Source organism: Ptychodera flava, chromosome 13 (assembly GCF_041260155.1).
Source record: "Ptychodera flava strain L36383 chromosome 13, AS_Pfla_20210202, whole genome shotgun sequence".
NCBI lineage: Eukaryota > Metazoa > Hemichordata > Enteropneusta > Ptychoderidae > Ptychodera > Ptychodera flava.
In genome coordinates, this window is record NC_091940.1 from 34265977 (window position 1) to 34283969 (window position 17993).

At 37.4% G+C, this 17993-nt stretch overlaps 1 protein-coding gene across 10 annotated transcripts in view; it reads right to left on the reverse strand.

Annotated features, from left to right (window-relative positions):
- LOC139148242 (uncharacterized) overlaps positions 1-17993 on the reverse strand; it is a 75224-nt gene that overhangs the window by 13180 nt on the left and 44051 nt on the right. The window contains exons 1-4 of one of the 10 annotated variants that reach the window (XM_070719565.1): positions 11409-11683; positions 8945-9043; positions 8510-8562; positions 7930-8101 (exon numbers count right to left, since the gene is read on the reverse strand). The exons of 1 other annotated variant lie outside the window; for it this stretch is intronic. Coding sequence is in view for 3 of the 9 variants with exons in the window: in XM_070719561.1 (XP_070575662.1) it covers positions 8370-8516 (147 nt within the window). In the remaining 6 variants the exon portion in view is untranslated. Of the gene's footprint in view, positions 1-3950; positions 4028-7929; positions 8102-8369; positions 8563-8944; positions 9044-11408; positions 11684-17993 lie in introns of those variants that run through there. 8 more of the 10 variants (XM_070719566.1, XM_070719561.1, XM_070719564.1 and 5 more) reach the window with 8 other exon arrangements.

Here is a 17993-nt window from a genome sequence, read left to right on the forward strand (position 1 = left end):
TACCCCTAAAATACAAACATGCAAATTTCATCCAAATTTTTGCACACATAATTTAGAATACCTAAAGAAATCTGCATACCAAGTTTCAACCAAATCTGATCAATGCTTACTGAGTTTTAGCCATTTGCAGGATTATTCCTTTTTTCCCCTCATTTGCATATTTTTGGCACTGACATGTTCATTTGAACAAATTCACATCTCCACCCCTAGTCGCACCTGTACACCAAATACTAAGACAGTAGGTGCTACAGTTTAAGAGTTTTTGACGTGGACGGACATACATACATACATACATACATACATACATACGTACATACATACATACATACAGACGACATTTTTCCACCTTATAAGAATACCTCCCATTTGCATATATACATATGCATATATGGGAGCTAAAAATCGTAATAAAATGGCCGCCTGGCGGCCATATTGGATCGTATCACAAAACAAATTGACGTGCATATGTATGACATAGGTCAATGTCCTTGTACCAACTTTGAATAAAATCCAGTGTTCTCACCAGAAAAAAAAATTTGTGGGACATTTTGTCCCGCTGACCAAAAAAAAGCGGGACAATGGATGATTTTTGTGAGACAATATATAAATATGTTAAAAAAGTCAAACTGCAAATACGAACCTTATTCTATGCATGGAAAAAATAAAGGACTCAACAACTCATTCAACTTAACAACTTTTTTGTAAACATTCGGTGAAAATATCAACTGATATTGAATATCAGTGCCTTTTAATGAAAAGTCTATGGGACTTTCGTTCTTTCCAGTGTGAAAGTCCATTTCGGGGCCCTCTACAATAACAGTAGTTGCTAGAGTGTCCAGCCGTTCAGCTCCCAGTTGATTCCTGTCATTAGTTACTTTTTTTCGCACACTAAACCCCCTTTCACAACCAGCAGAAGGAACAGGCCAAGTCAGCATCTATTTAGATCAGGAAACATATCCCTATGATGTTTGTAAACAATCATCAACTTTTGACGTGAAATTTTGGTCGCCAGCCAAGGCTACAAATTTTGTCAATTGATTGAAGCATGGAAAAAAGACGTCCATGTTCTTACGTATAAGTTCGCCTGGAATAATATACTTATCACATGCGCAAGCCAAGAATTGATAATTTTTTGCATAATAAGAGAACTTTCCTCCAACTATTCCACATTTAAACCTCGGAACTACTTTTGGAATAATATTATCAATCGGCAGTGGGCCAGTTGTCGATCATTTCCAGTCGTAGGTACTAGGTCGCGTGGGCGAGGAACGGAGCAAATGCCTTATAACATCACACAACACGTATCTCCCGCGAAGTTTATACATGATTCCAAACATAGCAAAGACCTAAAAATTATCTCAGACAAAGTTGCGTTATTTTTCGAGAACAAAAATTCACTGAATCTCAACGGCACGAACACTATAACGTCGTTCCCTTCAAGACCCTGGTTGCCATGCGGAACTCACAGTATAATGCTACCAGCTTCGAGTTCGTTGTTTTCGAAAAATGTTCATGTAATTCCTTAGGGATATACAAGCTTTACATTCTTGTGTTTTCGTAGTTCGGATTATCATTGTCGTAGCCTATTAAAATATTTATCGTGCCCATGACGCCTCCAGCTTCCGCGAATTCCGTGGACATGTAACGGTATGCATGCAAGGCGAACACGTCCAGTGCGTCAGACTACCACAGTCTCGTGTGGTTCAATACACGACGGCCGCTGTGTGGTATACATAATGATAATGCATCCACACATCGGCCATCATGTATCGAATCACAAGTGACTGTGGCTTAAGTACGCCCTCTGACGGGTATTGCCTCCAGATTGCCTCGGTTTCAACCAGGAAGTGTAATTACTCGCGTCAATCATTTACGTCCATGGTGAGAAGTATTGGCTGTATGATACGGCTGGCCGCGCCGTACGGCTGGCACCACGAAAGTTTATAATTTCAAAGGCGCGCCACTATTGGCGCGCACGCCCAAGAAATCCGCGACAAAACAGAAAAATACGCGAGAATGTCGCGGAATCGCGGCCTGGTGAGAACGCTGAATAAAATCAGTTGAAACATGCCTGAGTTATGGCTCTGTACATGAAACAAGTCATCGTTGATGACACAGTCCCCACTTGTTAATGGGTGCTTTGATTACAGGTCCTCAGAGAGGATAGAGTCCTCTTCATTAGGTCTGTGATAAAAATACTTTTGAATAAATTCGCTTGATACATGTCTGAGTTGTAGTTCAGGACATGAAAAAATCGTAATAAAATGGCCACATGGTGGCCATATTGGATTGAATCACAAAACAAATCAATATGCATATGTATGACATAGGTCAATGTCCTTGTACCAACTTTGATTAAAATCGGTTGAAATATGCCTGAGTTACTGCTTTGTACATGAAAAAATCATAACAAAATGGCCTCACAGCAGCCATATTGGATCGTATCACAAAACAAATTAACATACATATGTATGACATTGGTCAATCTCTTTGTACCAACTTTGAATAAATTTGCTTGATACATGTCTTGAGTTAATTATGTTTCTGGACATGAAAAAACGTAATAAAATGGCCACACGGCAGCCATATTGGATCGTATCACAAAACAAGTCAATATGCATATGTATGACGTAGGTCGATGTCCTTGTACCAAGTTTGAATAAAATTGGTTGAGATATGCCTGAGTTATGGCTCATGTACATGAAAAAATCGTAACAAAATGGCCGCACGGTGGCCATATTGGATCGTATCACAAAACAAATTGATGTGCATAGCTATGACATTGGTCAATGTCCTTGTACCAACTTTGAATAAAATCTGTAGAAACATGCCTGAGTAATGGCTCTGTACATGAAAAAATCGTAATAAAATGGCCGCCTGGCGGCCATATTGGATCGTATCACAAAACAAATTGACGTGCATTTGTATGACATAGGTCAATGTCCTTGTACCAACTTTGATTAAAATCGGTTGAAATATGCCTGAGTTATGGCTTTGTACATGAAAAAATTGTAACAAAATGGCCGCACGGCGGCCATATTGGATCGTATCACAAAAAGAATTGACAAGCATATCTATGACATTGGTCAATGTCCTTGTACCAACTTTGAATAAAATCAGTTGAAACATGCCTGAATTATGGCTCTGTACATGAAAAAATCGTAATAAAATGGCTGCCTGGCAGCCATATTGGATCGTATCACAAAACAAATCGATGTGCATCTGTATGACATATGAAGTAATCCTTGTACCAAGTTTGAATGAAATCGCTTCAGGCATCTCTGAGATATCTGCGTGAACGGACGGACGGACGCACGCACGCACGCACGCACGCACGGACATGACCAAACCTATAAGTCCCCCCGGACGGTGTCCGTGGGGACTAAAAATCGTAACAAAATGGCCGCACGGCGGCCATATTGGATTGTATCACAAAAAGAATTGACGTGCATATCTATGACATTGGTCAATGTCCTTGTACCAACTTTGAATAAAATCAGTTGAAACATGCCTGAATTATGGCTCTGTATATGAAAAAATCGTAATAAAATGGCCGCCTGGCAGCCATATTGGATCGTATCACAAAACAAATCGACGTGCATCTGTATGACATATGAAGTAATCCTTGTACCAAGTTTGAATGAATTCGCTTCAGGCATCTCTGAGATATCTGCGTGAACGGACGGACGGACGGACGCACAGACGCATGCACGCACGCACGCACGCACACACGCACGGACATGACCAAACCTATAAGTCCCCCCGGACGGTGTCCGTGGGGACTAAAAACCATATACATCTGCACTTACAGGAGGATTTTAGTAAAAAAACAAATAACATGATGTTACAGGACAAGAAAGCTACTTTAGACAAATGACAAGCACAACGAGGACAAAGTAAAAAATCAAAAACAAACGCTTTTAGCTTTTCTTTTAAAACTCGATACTTACAAATTCCGAAAAAGTAGCCGGCGAAATCGTGAGAGTAACCGGTCAATTTTGCCGGCTGCCAGCTCTTAATGCAACCCCTGAGTATTAGGCAAAAAAATAAGAAATGTTTCTAATCAAGTCTTTCTTTAAAAAAATGGTGCGGCAACGCGATTTTTTTTTTCCCCTCAAGGGAGATGCTGAGCCTCGGAAGGTTACATGTAGTTTTATAGTTTTATCAATATAGTCATATATATACTGTTCATGCAGTCACTGATCACGCACCCCAAAGAATTTTCTCTTTCTCTTCAGCCGTTTTGGTTTGGTGTCATAGCAATCAGTACGTAGTTTGCCGCGGCCACCGGCCACAAAACTGGAAAAAAAAGGGTGACGCGCTGTTGTTCAGGTGACGCGCATGCTAACCGGAAACATTTTTTCTTTTTTTTTTTGCCTTAGATTTAAAGCCCCAATAGCTGCAAATGTTTAATAAACCGATCTCAAAATATCCTTAGTTTTCCAAGAGGTTTCTTTGAATAAGACCCATTAGAGACTGAAAAAGTGTATAACGCTGCAATGAGTGTCGTGAGTGGCATGTAAATTCAAAGGTTTTAACGTCATTTTAGATTTCTCGCCATTTCCAAAAACTAGACATATGACAGAGAAAATAAAGATTACGACAACAAAATGTTAGCCATCTTGTGTTGCATTTAAGTAAATGGCATCATACTTGTTTCTGTTATGATCACTATGTCTATGTGCAGGAAAATACTGGTTTTTTTTGTATTTTCCCTTGGGGCGCCATTTTATGGGTGCGGCACCCGTTTATTATTAAACCTATTAAAACGTGTAGGCATGGTTCAATCAGCGAGCAGTGATACTTCAATACACGTTCTTCAGGAAGTACATTTAAACGAACCATCTTTGGTTTGAAAATAAAATCATGAAAATAACGCATAAAATTAGCAGCCATTGAGGCTTTAAAGCCCCAATAGCTGCAAATGTGCAATAAACTGATCTCAAAATATCCCGTTTTCTTAGAGTTCTTTTTAAATAAGACCCTTAAAAGACTGAATAAGTGTTAACACTGTCATAAGTGTTGAAAGTGGCATGTAAATTCAAACGCCATTTTCAAACCAGATATGAACTGAAAATGCTCACGTGTTTCATTATATATTGAAGTTATGTGTAAATTTGAACCTTTGCCACATGTTTGCAACTTCATGATCAACATAATGAACAATAATCACCGCCGATTAATTCTAAAAGGTCATGAAGTATACAAATATGTAATTAGCTGAAATAAAAATATTAAAGTTATTTGACTGCTCTTATTGTATCACCACTTTATATAGCAAGTGTAATTACCGTTGGTCAAGTCCTTCAAGCCATATATGCTGAGCTGTGAAAGCTCATTAGATATGCAAATTATAAATTAGCTGACATGAAAATGTGAAATGACTTTTGATATTGTTTTAACCTAGTACCTGGTATAATCATCAATGTAAATAGCATGTTTTGCCAACTTTGATCAAGTATATATCCCTAATAAGTAAAGTTCATTATATAAATATGTAAATGAAGAATTGGCTTAAGTAAAAATGCTTAATGATTGTCAATAATGTTGTATCATGGTATCTGCAATATGTGTAGCAAATTTTGTCAACTTTGGTCAAGTCAATTCAGATGTATATCTCTAATTAGGAAAGATCATTAAATATGCAAATTAGGAATTGGCTGAAGAGAAAATGCTTAATGACTTTCAATAATATTGTATTATAGTGACTTTAATGTACATAGCAAGTTTCATCAATTTTGATCAAGTCAATTCAGATAAATATCCCTAATTATGAAAATTCATTTAATATTCAAATTAGGTTTTGGCTGAAGTAAAAATGTCTTTTGACTTTCAATAATGTTATATCACAGTATCTTTGATGTATATAGCAAGTTTCAACAACTACAATCAAGTTAATTCAGATATATATCCCTAATTGGGAAAGTTCATTAAATATGCAAATTCGGAATTGGCTGAAGTAAAAATGCTTAATGACTTTCAAAAATGTTGTATCATAGTGGCTTCAATACATGTAGCAAGTTTCATCAACTTTGGTCCAGTCATTTCAAATATATATCCCAAATTAACAAAGTTCATGAAATATGCAAATTAGGAATTGGCTGAAGTTAAGGTGGTTGGAAAGGCTATTTTAGCACCAATTCATTTCTCAGTGTTAATGTCAAGTTTCAAGTGTTAGAATCAAGATATTTAGTTCAAATTTTCAGGATAACTCCCTTAGTTAATATTATCTCCAAAGAATATAAAAATTGTATATTTGCACCCATGATTTTGAAATATGACACCAGTAAATATTAAAATTTAATTTTTCATATTTTTTTTACATATTTGAATTTAATAGTAATTGGATAGTATTTATATTACCAAATTAGTTATAAATATGTTGACACTATTTATTGTAAGATTTATACGGCAGGATTTGTAAATAAATTTGTTTTTATGATTTTACATGGGTTTATATATCAAAAAAATATTAAAAATTCTTTCAAATTTCAAAATGTGATTTTTCAAAAAGTACTTCAAATACAGGAAAATTGTGCCATACAAATCTTATCTGTAACCTTGTTAATAGGCTGTAAAAATTCCATGTCCATATCTCATTTCAAAGTTGGATTAAATTGGTATACAATTATGTAGGAAAACTGTTATTCTGTCAAAAATGTTGAAAACAAGCCATATTTGCACCCCTCTTTTGAAGTCATAGAGCAGTTTTTTTTGGTTAATCTCACTTTTGACACCTCTTTGACACTCAAAGAATCTAAAAATGCACTTACAATAGTAGTCACTCACTCTGAATGCCAGCACCACCTTGTCAAACTTTCCTGAAAAACAGCAAATAATGACTTTCCCTTTTTAAACATTTGATTAACGGCTAGGGGACCTCTACCATAGTTAATACACTAAGGACTCCCCAACTTCTTCTTATTTGGTCAGTTTTTCAGAAGTTTTAACAGGCTATAACTCTGCAATGCCTTTGTGCCCAAATGTCTAGTTTTTTTTATTCCACAAAGAATGTTGACTACTTTTTATAGTTTTGTTGAAATTTATAACTGACGCTCTAGCCTTTCCAACCACCTTAAAATTAATGACTTTCAATAATGTTAGATCATAGTATCTTTAATGTACATACCAAGTTTGGTTGATTTTGATCAAGTCAAATCAGACATATATCCCTAGTTAGGAAAGTTCATTAAATATGCAAATTAGCATTTATCTTTCATGTCACCCCTTAATGGTTCCCACTGCTGATATATCTTAGTGTGATCAACATTTGTAGCAAATCTCATCAAATAGTGTGTAGTCGGTTTTAATGTATATCCGTTTTTTCTAAAATCATTAATTATGCAAATTAGCAAAAAGTATGCAGGCCACACCCACCAAAAACTAATCAGTTCTTGCCATTTGCTAACTGAATATATGTACCAGATTTGATTCTGATCTGATAAGCCGTTTTTGAGATATTGGACCAACAGACAGACAGACACACAGACACACAGACGGACAGACAGACGGACAGACAGACAGACAGACAGACATCGCTGCGACATATGCTCACGTGTGTAAACACGTGAGCAAAAAACTAATCATGTGACAAAGAAAATAAAGATTACTACAACAAAATGTTGACCACTGTGTGCTGTGCATTCAAGTAAATGGCATCTGCATGCTTGTTCCTTTTATGATCACAACATGTATGTACAGGAAATACTGCTTTTTTGTACTTTTCTGTGGGGGTGCCATTTATGAGTGCGGCACCCGTTTATTATTTAATCCGTTAAAACATGTAGGCATGGTCCAAATCAGCGAGCAGTGATACTTCTATCCAAGTCCCTCAGTAAGCACATTAACACACTTTGGTTTGAAAATAAAATCAAGAAAATTATACTTAAAATTTGCACATATTGGGGCTTTAAATTTTGTGCTGCATACCTGGCCTAGAAATATGCACAGTGTCAGTGATGCTTGGCTCACTAGCTGTTTGTACGATCACCTCACTAACTCGCTCTGTCCATCTCGTGTAGCCACTGTACAGGCATTTACTTCATGATAAGGTATGGGGTCGTGCTGACGGTCCGATTGGAAGAATTTCGGATAACCACTCCTGTAAATTTGCTCGTCATACGTTAATCTGTTAACTACGCCACAGTCCCTCTATCCACAAAGCAAAACTTAAATATTCATGATGCCACTCACAAATATTGTGATATATTTATTCCATGGTAGTATTTAAAGTATACGAAGACATTATATAGGTGCTGGAGGCAATATTTTTAGTTAAATTGTTAGTATTACTTTTTCCATTCCCTGTAATACACATCTTGCAATCAACCATCAATATGATTAATTACATTGGCACTTCAGATTCTTACCTCTTGTAAAACTGTGTTAGTTTTGTCTCCAGAGAGTGCAGACTGCTTAGAACCAATGTTGCATTCCCTTCTAGATTTGGTGAGATCTTTCATTCTTTTGAAAAAACCTTTTTTACGGGTAAAGTACTTCAGTAACTTACGAGGCATGTTGATTCTTTTAGAGCTTCAAGTTCACGACTGTCGTCTGTTACTTCTAGGAAAATATATACATATGCATATATGGGAGCGTAAAAATACATCAGGTAATGAAAACAATGGAAATAAAAACAAATCTATTATATTATTTGTGTAAAGCTGAGTTTGCTGTTCCACAACTTGAAAACAAAAATAATTATTAGCCTGTGTAGTGACGCCTAGTTTAACCATTTACTTGAAACGTTCACTGACACTGTTCAACGGGCCGTTATATCAATGTCGCTACCCGACGATCCTATGACAGCCGCCATATTATTGTCTCTCATTGTAAATTGAGATCGTTCAAAAACATAACGTTTGCGGGTTGTTATTGTAAGAATATCACAAAAAATACCGCAATTATACGGTGTCGCTCAAATTTGATCAGAATTGGTACATACCAGTATGGGTACCAAAGATCAACAATAAATGTTGTTTATCTGTTCAGTGCAGGAAAATTCTACGTTGATGTTATGACAATGATTTCTGCACAGTACAACCTGAAAAACAACAAGAAATATTTAAACCAGAAAAACAAGAATAACAAAAGTAATTAAGGTCTGAAACTTTAGGTACTGAAGGTCAACTTTAGCAACATGATATGCATAGCAGCTAGCCCTCCTTAGTTTGACCATAGACGGTCTTCCTCCCCTCTACTGACGGTCTTCCTCCCCTCTATTGTCTATGGTTTGAGTAGGTCTGTTAATATGTAACAGTTCATAAACAATGACAGGAAATGACTCAAGTCAGTGGAGTAAGATTGTTTCAAGCCTGTTTCAGAATTTCGCTTTGTCTTACCTCATTTGCACATTTTTGACACAGATGTGTTCATTTGAACAAATTCACATCTGAACCCCTACATCTACCTGTACACCAAATACTAAGACAGTAGCTTTGGCGGTATGGGAGCCTTTGTGTGTGACGGACATACATCCGCACATACCCACAAATATACAGACACTTAGACTCATCATATAAGCTCTTTTTGGTATTTATATATAAAACCAAATATGAGCTAAAAAAAACAATTTCTTCCCTTGAGAAACACTCAAAACTTTACTTTTTCATTAAATGGGGAATGTTGCTCCTCGAGATAACGTTTGAAAGGGGTGACACTTGAACATCGCATTATTTTCACAATCGAAAAACAAAATGACAACGTACTGTTCGCAAGTGTCATGACTGTCGCCCAAAATCATGTAAGACACGCCAAATCAGCCGAGTATTAACTTCGAGAGGGGAGTTGTTCACTTCCAAACCTGTTATTGAGTCGACATATAGTATTTGGGGTGATATATTTCCACATTTATGCACTGTTACTGTATTTACTGTCCCTAAGCGTACGTGTCGAGAGCTCGCATTATCGATGCTGTTTGGGAAAATATGCGACTAAAATCTAGACGCATTTCTACACTCGACTTTCCTATTCTACTCAGTTAACATACATGATTCTCAAGAATATAACATGGAAAACATAATTAGATCATATTTGGGGGAGCTGACTGGTACATTGCAAGAACCAGATATGAACTGAAAATGCTCACGTGTTTCATTATATATTGCAGTTATGCGTAAATTTTAACCTTTGCCACATGTTTGCAACTTCATTGAAAGTATTATGATCAACATAATGAACAATAATCACCGCCGATTAGTTCATGAAGTATACAAACATGTAATTAGCTGAAATAAAAATATTAAAGTTCTTTTACTGCTGTCATTGTATCACCACTTTATATAGCAAGTGTAATTACCATTGGCCAAGTCCTTCAAGCCATACCACATATGCCGAGCTGTGAAAGCTCATTAGATATGCAAATTATAAATTAGCTGACATGAAAATGTGAAATGACTTTTGATATTGTTTTAACCTGGCATAATCATCAATGTACATAGCATGTTTTGCCAACTTTGATCAAGTAAATCCCAGTACATATCCCTAATAAGCAAAGTTCATTAAATATGTAAATTAAGAATTGGCTGAAGTAAAAATGCTTAATGATTTTCAATAATGTTGTATCATGGTATCTGCAATATATGTAGCAAGTTTTGTCAACTTTGGTCAAGTTGATTCAGATTTAAATACGCAAATTAGGAATTGGCTGAAGAGAAAATGCTTAATGACTTTCAATAAAATTGTATTATAGTGTGTCTTTAATGTACATAGCAAGTTTCATCAATTTTGAGCAAGTCAATTCAGATAAATATCCCTAATTATGAAAATTCATTTTATATGAAAATTAAGAATTGGCTGAAGAGAAAATGCTTAATGACTTTCTATAATGTTAAATCATAGTATCTTTAATATATATACAAAGTTTGGTCAATTTTGATAGAGTCAAATCAGACATATATCCCTAATTAGGAAAGTTCATTAAATATGCAAATAAGCAACTATCTTTCATGTCACCCCTTAATGGTTCACACTGCTGATATATGTTGGTGTGATCAACATTTGTATCAAATCTCATCAAATTGTGTGTAGTCGTTTTTAATGTATATCCGTTTTTTCTAAAATCATCAATTATGCAAATGAACAAAAAGTATTCAAGCCACACCAACCAAAAACTAATCAGTTCTTGCCATTTGCGAACTGAATCTATGTACCAGATTTGATTCTGATCTGATAAGCCGTTTTTGAGATATCGGACCAACAGACAGACAGACAGACAGACAGACAGACATCGCTGCGACATATGCTCACGTGTGTAAACACGTGAGCAAAAAAGGGACGACAGATTTTCTGATAGTGCATTCAAGCCCTTGCTCGTTTTGTAAAACACACCTAGCGATCAACCCAAGAATTTATTACGCTCACTATCATCATTTACGATGCATGGGAGAAGGATCACGAAAAACACTTACCGGTTTCAGGATATGGTAATTTCTGTCTTCGTGTCGTAGATAGACGCAGAGAACACTTTATAGAGCCACAACAGCGAAAATTCGAGAAAAGCGTACACACAATTCGTACTGCGGCATACAGGACAAGCTACGCATTATCACGTGACTGCCCCTCGTGTTGCGGTTCGGCTGTGCGGTCTAGGTGATTGACACGTTTTACAATACGCGTTTCCAGACCAGACCGGTACGGTGGATATAATTGAGGGACAGCTCACGCGTGGGACAGCTGGAAAGTTGCCCTACACGCCACCAACGGTGACCCCTTGCACTCTCCAGTCTGGTTCTCTGTGTTGGATTGTTGCGGTATTTTCCCTCGTCTATCAATAAAAATATTTAAAAAGGCGCAAAACGAATAAAACGGTCTCGTGCTGGGGCTACCAGGCTTTGACCTGGAGATGGGGTTTGGCATTTGACCAGGGGCAGCCTTTCCCCTCCCTGCCGGCGGTACACCCTCATGGGGTGCGAGATTTCGGTGTAGGCCTAATATCAAACCCGATGTTGCCATTTTTTCGTTTGCTGACAAACATTTTTTTTCTTATGAAAGGCGAACTAGTCTGTAATAATACTATAAGAAGAAAATTAAAGAAACATATATTCTTAACCGTCTACAGTACAGTTAATTTGTAGGCTTTTTTGCTATACATATGAACAAAATATAGGCCTAATATCAACATAAAATAATCTAAACATGATATATTAATTAGATGCCTATCACTTCGCATAGCATTGCCGATGCATTGACACTGAAATTAAAACACGACCAAACCTTTGATATCCTGCCACATTCTACACAAGACCTCTTCTAAAAACTAAACTGTATTGCTGCCATCTTCCAGCCAGACCAACAGCTCGAAGGAACCCTAGGAATAACCGGAAAGGGAAGAAGGGTTCCTGATCTTTGAACTTTTTTCAGTTTTCTGAAAAAGACACGTTCAATACTGTATTAGACTCAAAATACGGTATTTCCAAAACGATTTTGTTCGCATTCCATGGACATCCCTTATTCTTTGTAACAAAACACAATCCCTCGAACGACAATCACCAAGTGGTGGAGGAACTGTGATGGAACTAAACATGGCAAAGGAACGCTATTCGTTCATGGATTCCATATGTTTTATGAAAAACATTTTAAGATTCAGATCCTAGTTATCCGACATCAAAGTTGTTACAATGACGGCTGACTACATGTATTTGTAACTATGTCTGAGTGGGAATTTTCACGATCCAGTGATTTCGATTTTTAGCTCCCAAATATGCATATGTATGTATGCAAATGGGAGGTATTCGTATAAGGTGGAAAAATGTCGTCTGTATGTATGTATGTATGTATGTATGTATGTATGTATGTATGTATGTCCGTCCACATCAAAAACTCCTAAAGCGTAGCACCTACTGTCTTAGTATTTGGTGTACAGGTGCACCTAGTGGTGGAGATGTGAATTTGTTCAAATGAACATGTCAGTGCCAAAAATATGCAAATGAGGGGAAAAGAAGGAAAAATCCTGCAAATGGCTAAAACTCAGTAAGCATTGGTCAGATTTGGTTGAAACTTGGTATGCAGATTTCTTTAGGTATTTTAAATTATGTGTGCAAAAATTGGGATGAAATTTGCATGTTTGTATTTTAAGGGTATTTTTTCCGTTTTTAGTCAAAAAATCTTGTTCTCTGAAATCGCTCGTCTGATTGCTATGAAACTTAATATTCATGTTCCTCAGGATGACCTCAGTCATGCTTGTACAAATTGTGATATTGTCATATTTGTAATTTTGGGGCAATTTTCCCAATTTTTGATAAAAAAATTTTTATCCAAAAACTACTGATTTGATAGCTTTGATATTTGGTATACAAGTATCTAAGATTAATCTCAATATAATGTATTGAAGGTATGTTGAAATTTTTTTTATTTTGGGGGCAATTTTTGCCTTTTTTGGTCAAAAAATTTTTCTCCTAAAACTTCTGATCTGGTAGCTTTGATATCTAGTGTACAGGTTCCTAGGGTTTATGTTAATTAGATATATTCAAAATTAGGATGAAATCTGCAATTTTGTATTTTGGGGGCAATTTTTCTCATTTTTAGTCAAAAAATTTGTTTCTCAAAATTTACTCGTCTGATTGCTTTGATATTTAGTAAACCGGTTCTTAGGGTTTTTGTTAATAAGATATATTGAAATTAACTTGAAATCCGGAATTTTGAATTTTTTGGGCAACTTTACGAAACTGTCAGTTTTACCGGGATATCTTTCATTTTGTATTTTTAAGATTTTTTTGGTAATTTTATGCCTACTGGAACTAAGAGTATATAATGTGGTGATTTAGTAAGCATTTGATATGGTAAACTGTATTTGGTGTTGAAATGCGGTAAAAAAATCCTGGCAGATTTTTAAAAAATTCCAAACAAATGCCAATAAAAAATTCAGCCAGAGAAGGTTTGACAAAAAGAAAAGGTGGGAGAATGGGGAAAAAAGAATGTACAATGGATCAGATAAAAAAGATAATGTACCTCATCAATCTTCCAGACACCGTCCCTTATCAAATGGTCCACCCCGATGTATTTTTGTGCGCAATTAACCCACAGGGAATTGAGTAATCTTGTTGTTGTTGTTGTTGTTGTTGTTGTTGTTGTTGTTGTTGTTATTGTTGTTGTTGATGGTGATGATGATGATGATGATGATGACGATAATAAAAAATATTTAAAAAAAATGTGTCATTCCTTGCTGTTGTTTGTCGATGTTGTAGATAATTGTAAAAGAAAACCGTAATCGTGACCAAAAAACGACGTAGGTCGCCCAACGTCACTCCTGTCCTACTATACAACCAGTAGACAGGAGTGACGTTGGGCGACCTACGTCGTTTTTTGGTCACGATTACGGTTTTTTGCTCACGTGTGAACACGTGAGCATATGTCGCAGCGATGTCTGTCTGTCTGTCTGTCTGTCTGTCTGTGTGTCTGTCTGTCTGTGGGTCCATTTTCTCAAAAACGGCTGAACGTATTTCAGTCAAATTTGGTAGACATCTTCAGAATTCAAATGGCTAGAACTGAAAAGGTTTTGGTGGGCGTGGCTTGGATATTAATGAAGTTATGAAAGTTTTAATTTTTCTGTTACGCCGCGTATGACAAGTGAAAACAATCGACTGTTTGAGGGCGCTGTGAAAAGTGCTTGTCCAGGTTGGCTACAGCTGGATAGCTCTGGTTTCAACCACGGTCCCTCCGTGTTTCAACCTCGTATTGAACATTAAAAATATGATATTTTATTACTCATTCAACTCACTATTCAAGATAAAATATCGTTTAGCAAATTAGCTTTATCCTTGGTAATTGATTGTTTCCCTCGCTGCTCGATCGCCAGAAATGAGTACATACATTCTTAGCCCTGCGTACGATGCTGTGTGTTCCGCTACAGCTAATAGCCCCGCTCACCACAGTGAGCGGGGCTATTAGCTGTAGCGGAACACACAGCATCGTACGCAGGGCTAATACGTTCTCTACCTAGCCTCATGGCATGGAAGTGCTGATGAATAATAACTTTGGGTCAAAGGTATTGAAGTGTCCAATCAGGTTCGTGCACAGAGTCCAAGGCCATGACCTACTTCATGTACTTCTGCACTGTTTTGATTTTGCTTCGCCAAGAAACGTATTCGTCATTGTCCATAGAAGTATGTTTGCTCTCCTTTGAGGTTGTTTGTGAAACAAATTCCGGGATAGGCCTTGGAATGCATACGATCAGCATCGCGGCAGTGCATGTAGCTAGCCCTACGAGTATGGCGAGAGTGTCCGGCTTTGGCTACGCCGCCTCCCACCTCCGGCAGGCGGCGTAGCCCCGGCGTAGCCAAAGCCGGACACTGTCGCCATACTCGTAGGGCTATGCATGTAGCGTACCATGCTTGTGTAACTGCCGAGCTCAACGTGCATTCACGATTGATACTCGTGTACAATCATGATGTGTTCAATTCTGATGAAGATTCATAAGTCTTACTTTTGCAGTCTTTTTTCCGTACGATAATCCCGACAATACGTGTTACTGTTAGACGAGGTGGCCATTTATGATAAGTTTCAATACTGCACAGCTACATAGCGTCACTATCGTGTGATCGAGGTACTAGCGTTGTTGAACGGGATACAGAAACTCTGCAGAGGGAGAAACGATCGTGACATGAACAGTCAATGTACTTCAGCACGTAGTCCGCAGATAGCGGATCGAGAAAATAAACGTGTCCCAGTAAATAACGGAATATTTATGTACATTAACTCGATATTAATCAAATTTCCAGCTCATCGCAAAAAATGTATTGCAAAGATTAATTTGTCACTGACAAATACTGCACTGTATGGAATACAGTCTGTACAATAGTTCAACTTCAAGTGGTATTACCCGAGACAAACACTTGTGTTGTCAATTTTGATTTCATTTCATAAACTTCATACTTCATCGAGTATCGTGTATTTCAGCCTTTGTGAAGCCATTTTATTGATATTTTCAATTTTTGTCTTGGCTTTGTTGTGGAACATGTTGAATCGTCTCCGTGGACATGTAGGCAAAAGTGTGACGGGGTCGAAGTGACTTGGGTACCTGGGGCCGACCAAAACCAGTGTGAATTACTGGGGTCAAAGCGGACAGCGGCCGGGATGACGTGTTCCCCAAGCGAGCTACCTTCAGAAGTCTGTTTCATCGCAAAAAACGTCAACTTTTAAAACCCGTCAATTATTTACTGATGTTATTCTCAGCATCACAAACATATACGCCTCTGCTATGTATCACAGCAAATAGTTATATTTGAGCGCCCCGTAAATGGGATCCTCGTTTTTTTGCGAACCCGGAAGTGTGTCTTGCTCAATGCATTTCCTACCCATAGCGAGGGAAACGGCTTACACTATTTTGCGGAACGGAATGAGCGGAACGGAACGGAACGGAATGGAATAGCCACACCAAATAAAAAAATAGTTTCTCTTAATTAGAGTCCAATTTTTGCCCACAGATTTTTTGAGCGGAAAAGAATGAAATGAAGAGAGACATTTTGATTTAAATAAAATATATGATTTATTCAACTCTACAAGTAAGGCACCTTGGTTTTTGAAGTTTCCAAAATGAAAATTATGTCAAATACCACAGGAAATGAAGCTTGTAATTTCGATTTGAAGCTACATCTAAATTTAAATCTAACCCGTAGCCCTAGAATCACGCCTTATAGAGGGCAGTGCCATAGTGTGGAGGGGTGGGGGGTGGTCAACCCAAAAGAGGGCGTGTCTATGGCCAACATGTAGTTGTGCACTCTGTTTTGTACGATCGCAATAGCTCGACATACTTTTCAAACAATAATGGCATGTGTACGGCATACAACGACAATTAGGGGTGTAAACACTACCTGCCTTCAAAAACTGATCACAAAAGAATGACTAAAATTGCAAAACGGCCGTAATTTCATATTAACGCGTTGATCGACTGTGTATGTAAGTATGAGCGATGCCTTTTGTATGCAGGGATTACCCTGGCTCAAGAACGGCATGAGATAAAATCGCACATGAAAAAAAACAGTGGGAGAATTTCAAAGTCTGTGGGAACCGGACCTAACTTTCCCTGATTTTCTGCATATTGGTTAATTTGCATAACAATACACTCAGTGAGACAGTTTTCGGACGACCTCAGTTTTCAGACATTTAATGACATGCTGTTCGTTATACGCCCTTCGCTCCGTTTTGATAGCGTTTTACAAGTCATGCTACAGCATATTAAGCCGTCCCGTTTTGGATTTTTTTGGGGTAAAAGCTATTTCGGGCTACAAACTTGGTGAAGTTAGCCACACCGTACAATACTAGGTGTAGAACGCAACACACAGGAACAGCCCGTGTCCGATATCTAGAAGCGCTATACACGTTGAAATATAGTTGCGTCGTCCATGGATTAAACGTAACTAATTATCACGAAATATTTCCACATAGTTTTCTAAACACATCGGAATTGAAAATCGGAGTTCGAAGTTTCAAAATATCAATATTTAGCCCCTTATCACATTCAAAATACGACGTCCAATTACAGCGATAGCAGTCCGATTACATGCGCTCAACATGGGGCAAAAATTTGGCAACTTTGACCCCCCTAAATGCCACTTCTCTTGGTGTTAAAAGTTTGAGGATAAACACAATAAAATTTCGAAGGGTATGGTAATAAGATTTCGTTGTGCTCGTCATTTATGAAACGGCTTTGGGCGAAATTCACTACTAGTCCAGTCAAAATAGGGTTAGACCCACCACAAATTGCAACAGAATTTTTTTCTTCAGAATGCATTTTAGAGAGGTACCCAGAACAACATATTAAAAGTTTACTCGAATCCGCCTTGGGGAAATATGCCTAATTTGCATAAATCAAATATGGCGGCCAACCATCCAACAAAATAACATAATTGGTCATATATCACATGTTAAACAAGCTATTTCAGTGATTTCAAAGTCTAAAACTAGTTATTTGGCGCAGGGAATCATTTTGGAGGTATAATGTTTTATATAGGCATTTCATTAATTTGCATAATTCCAATATGGCTGCCAACATTTCT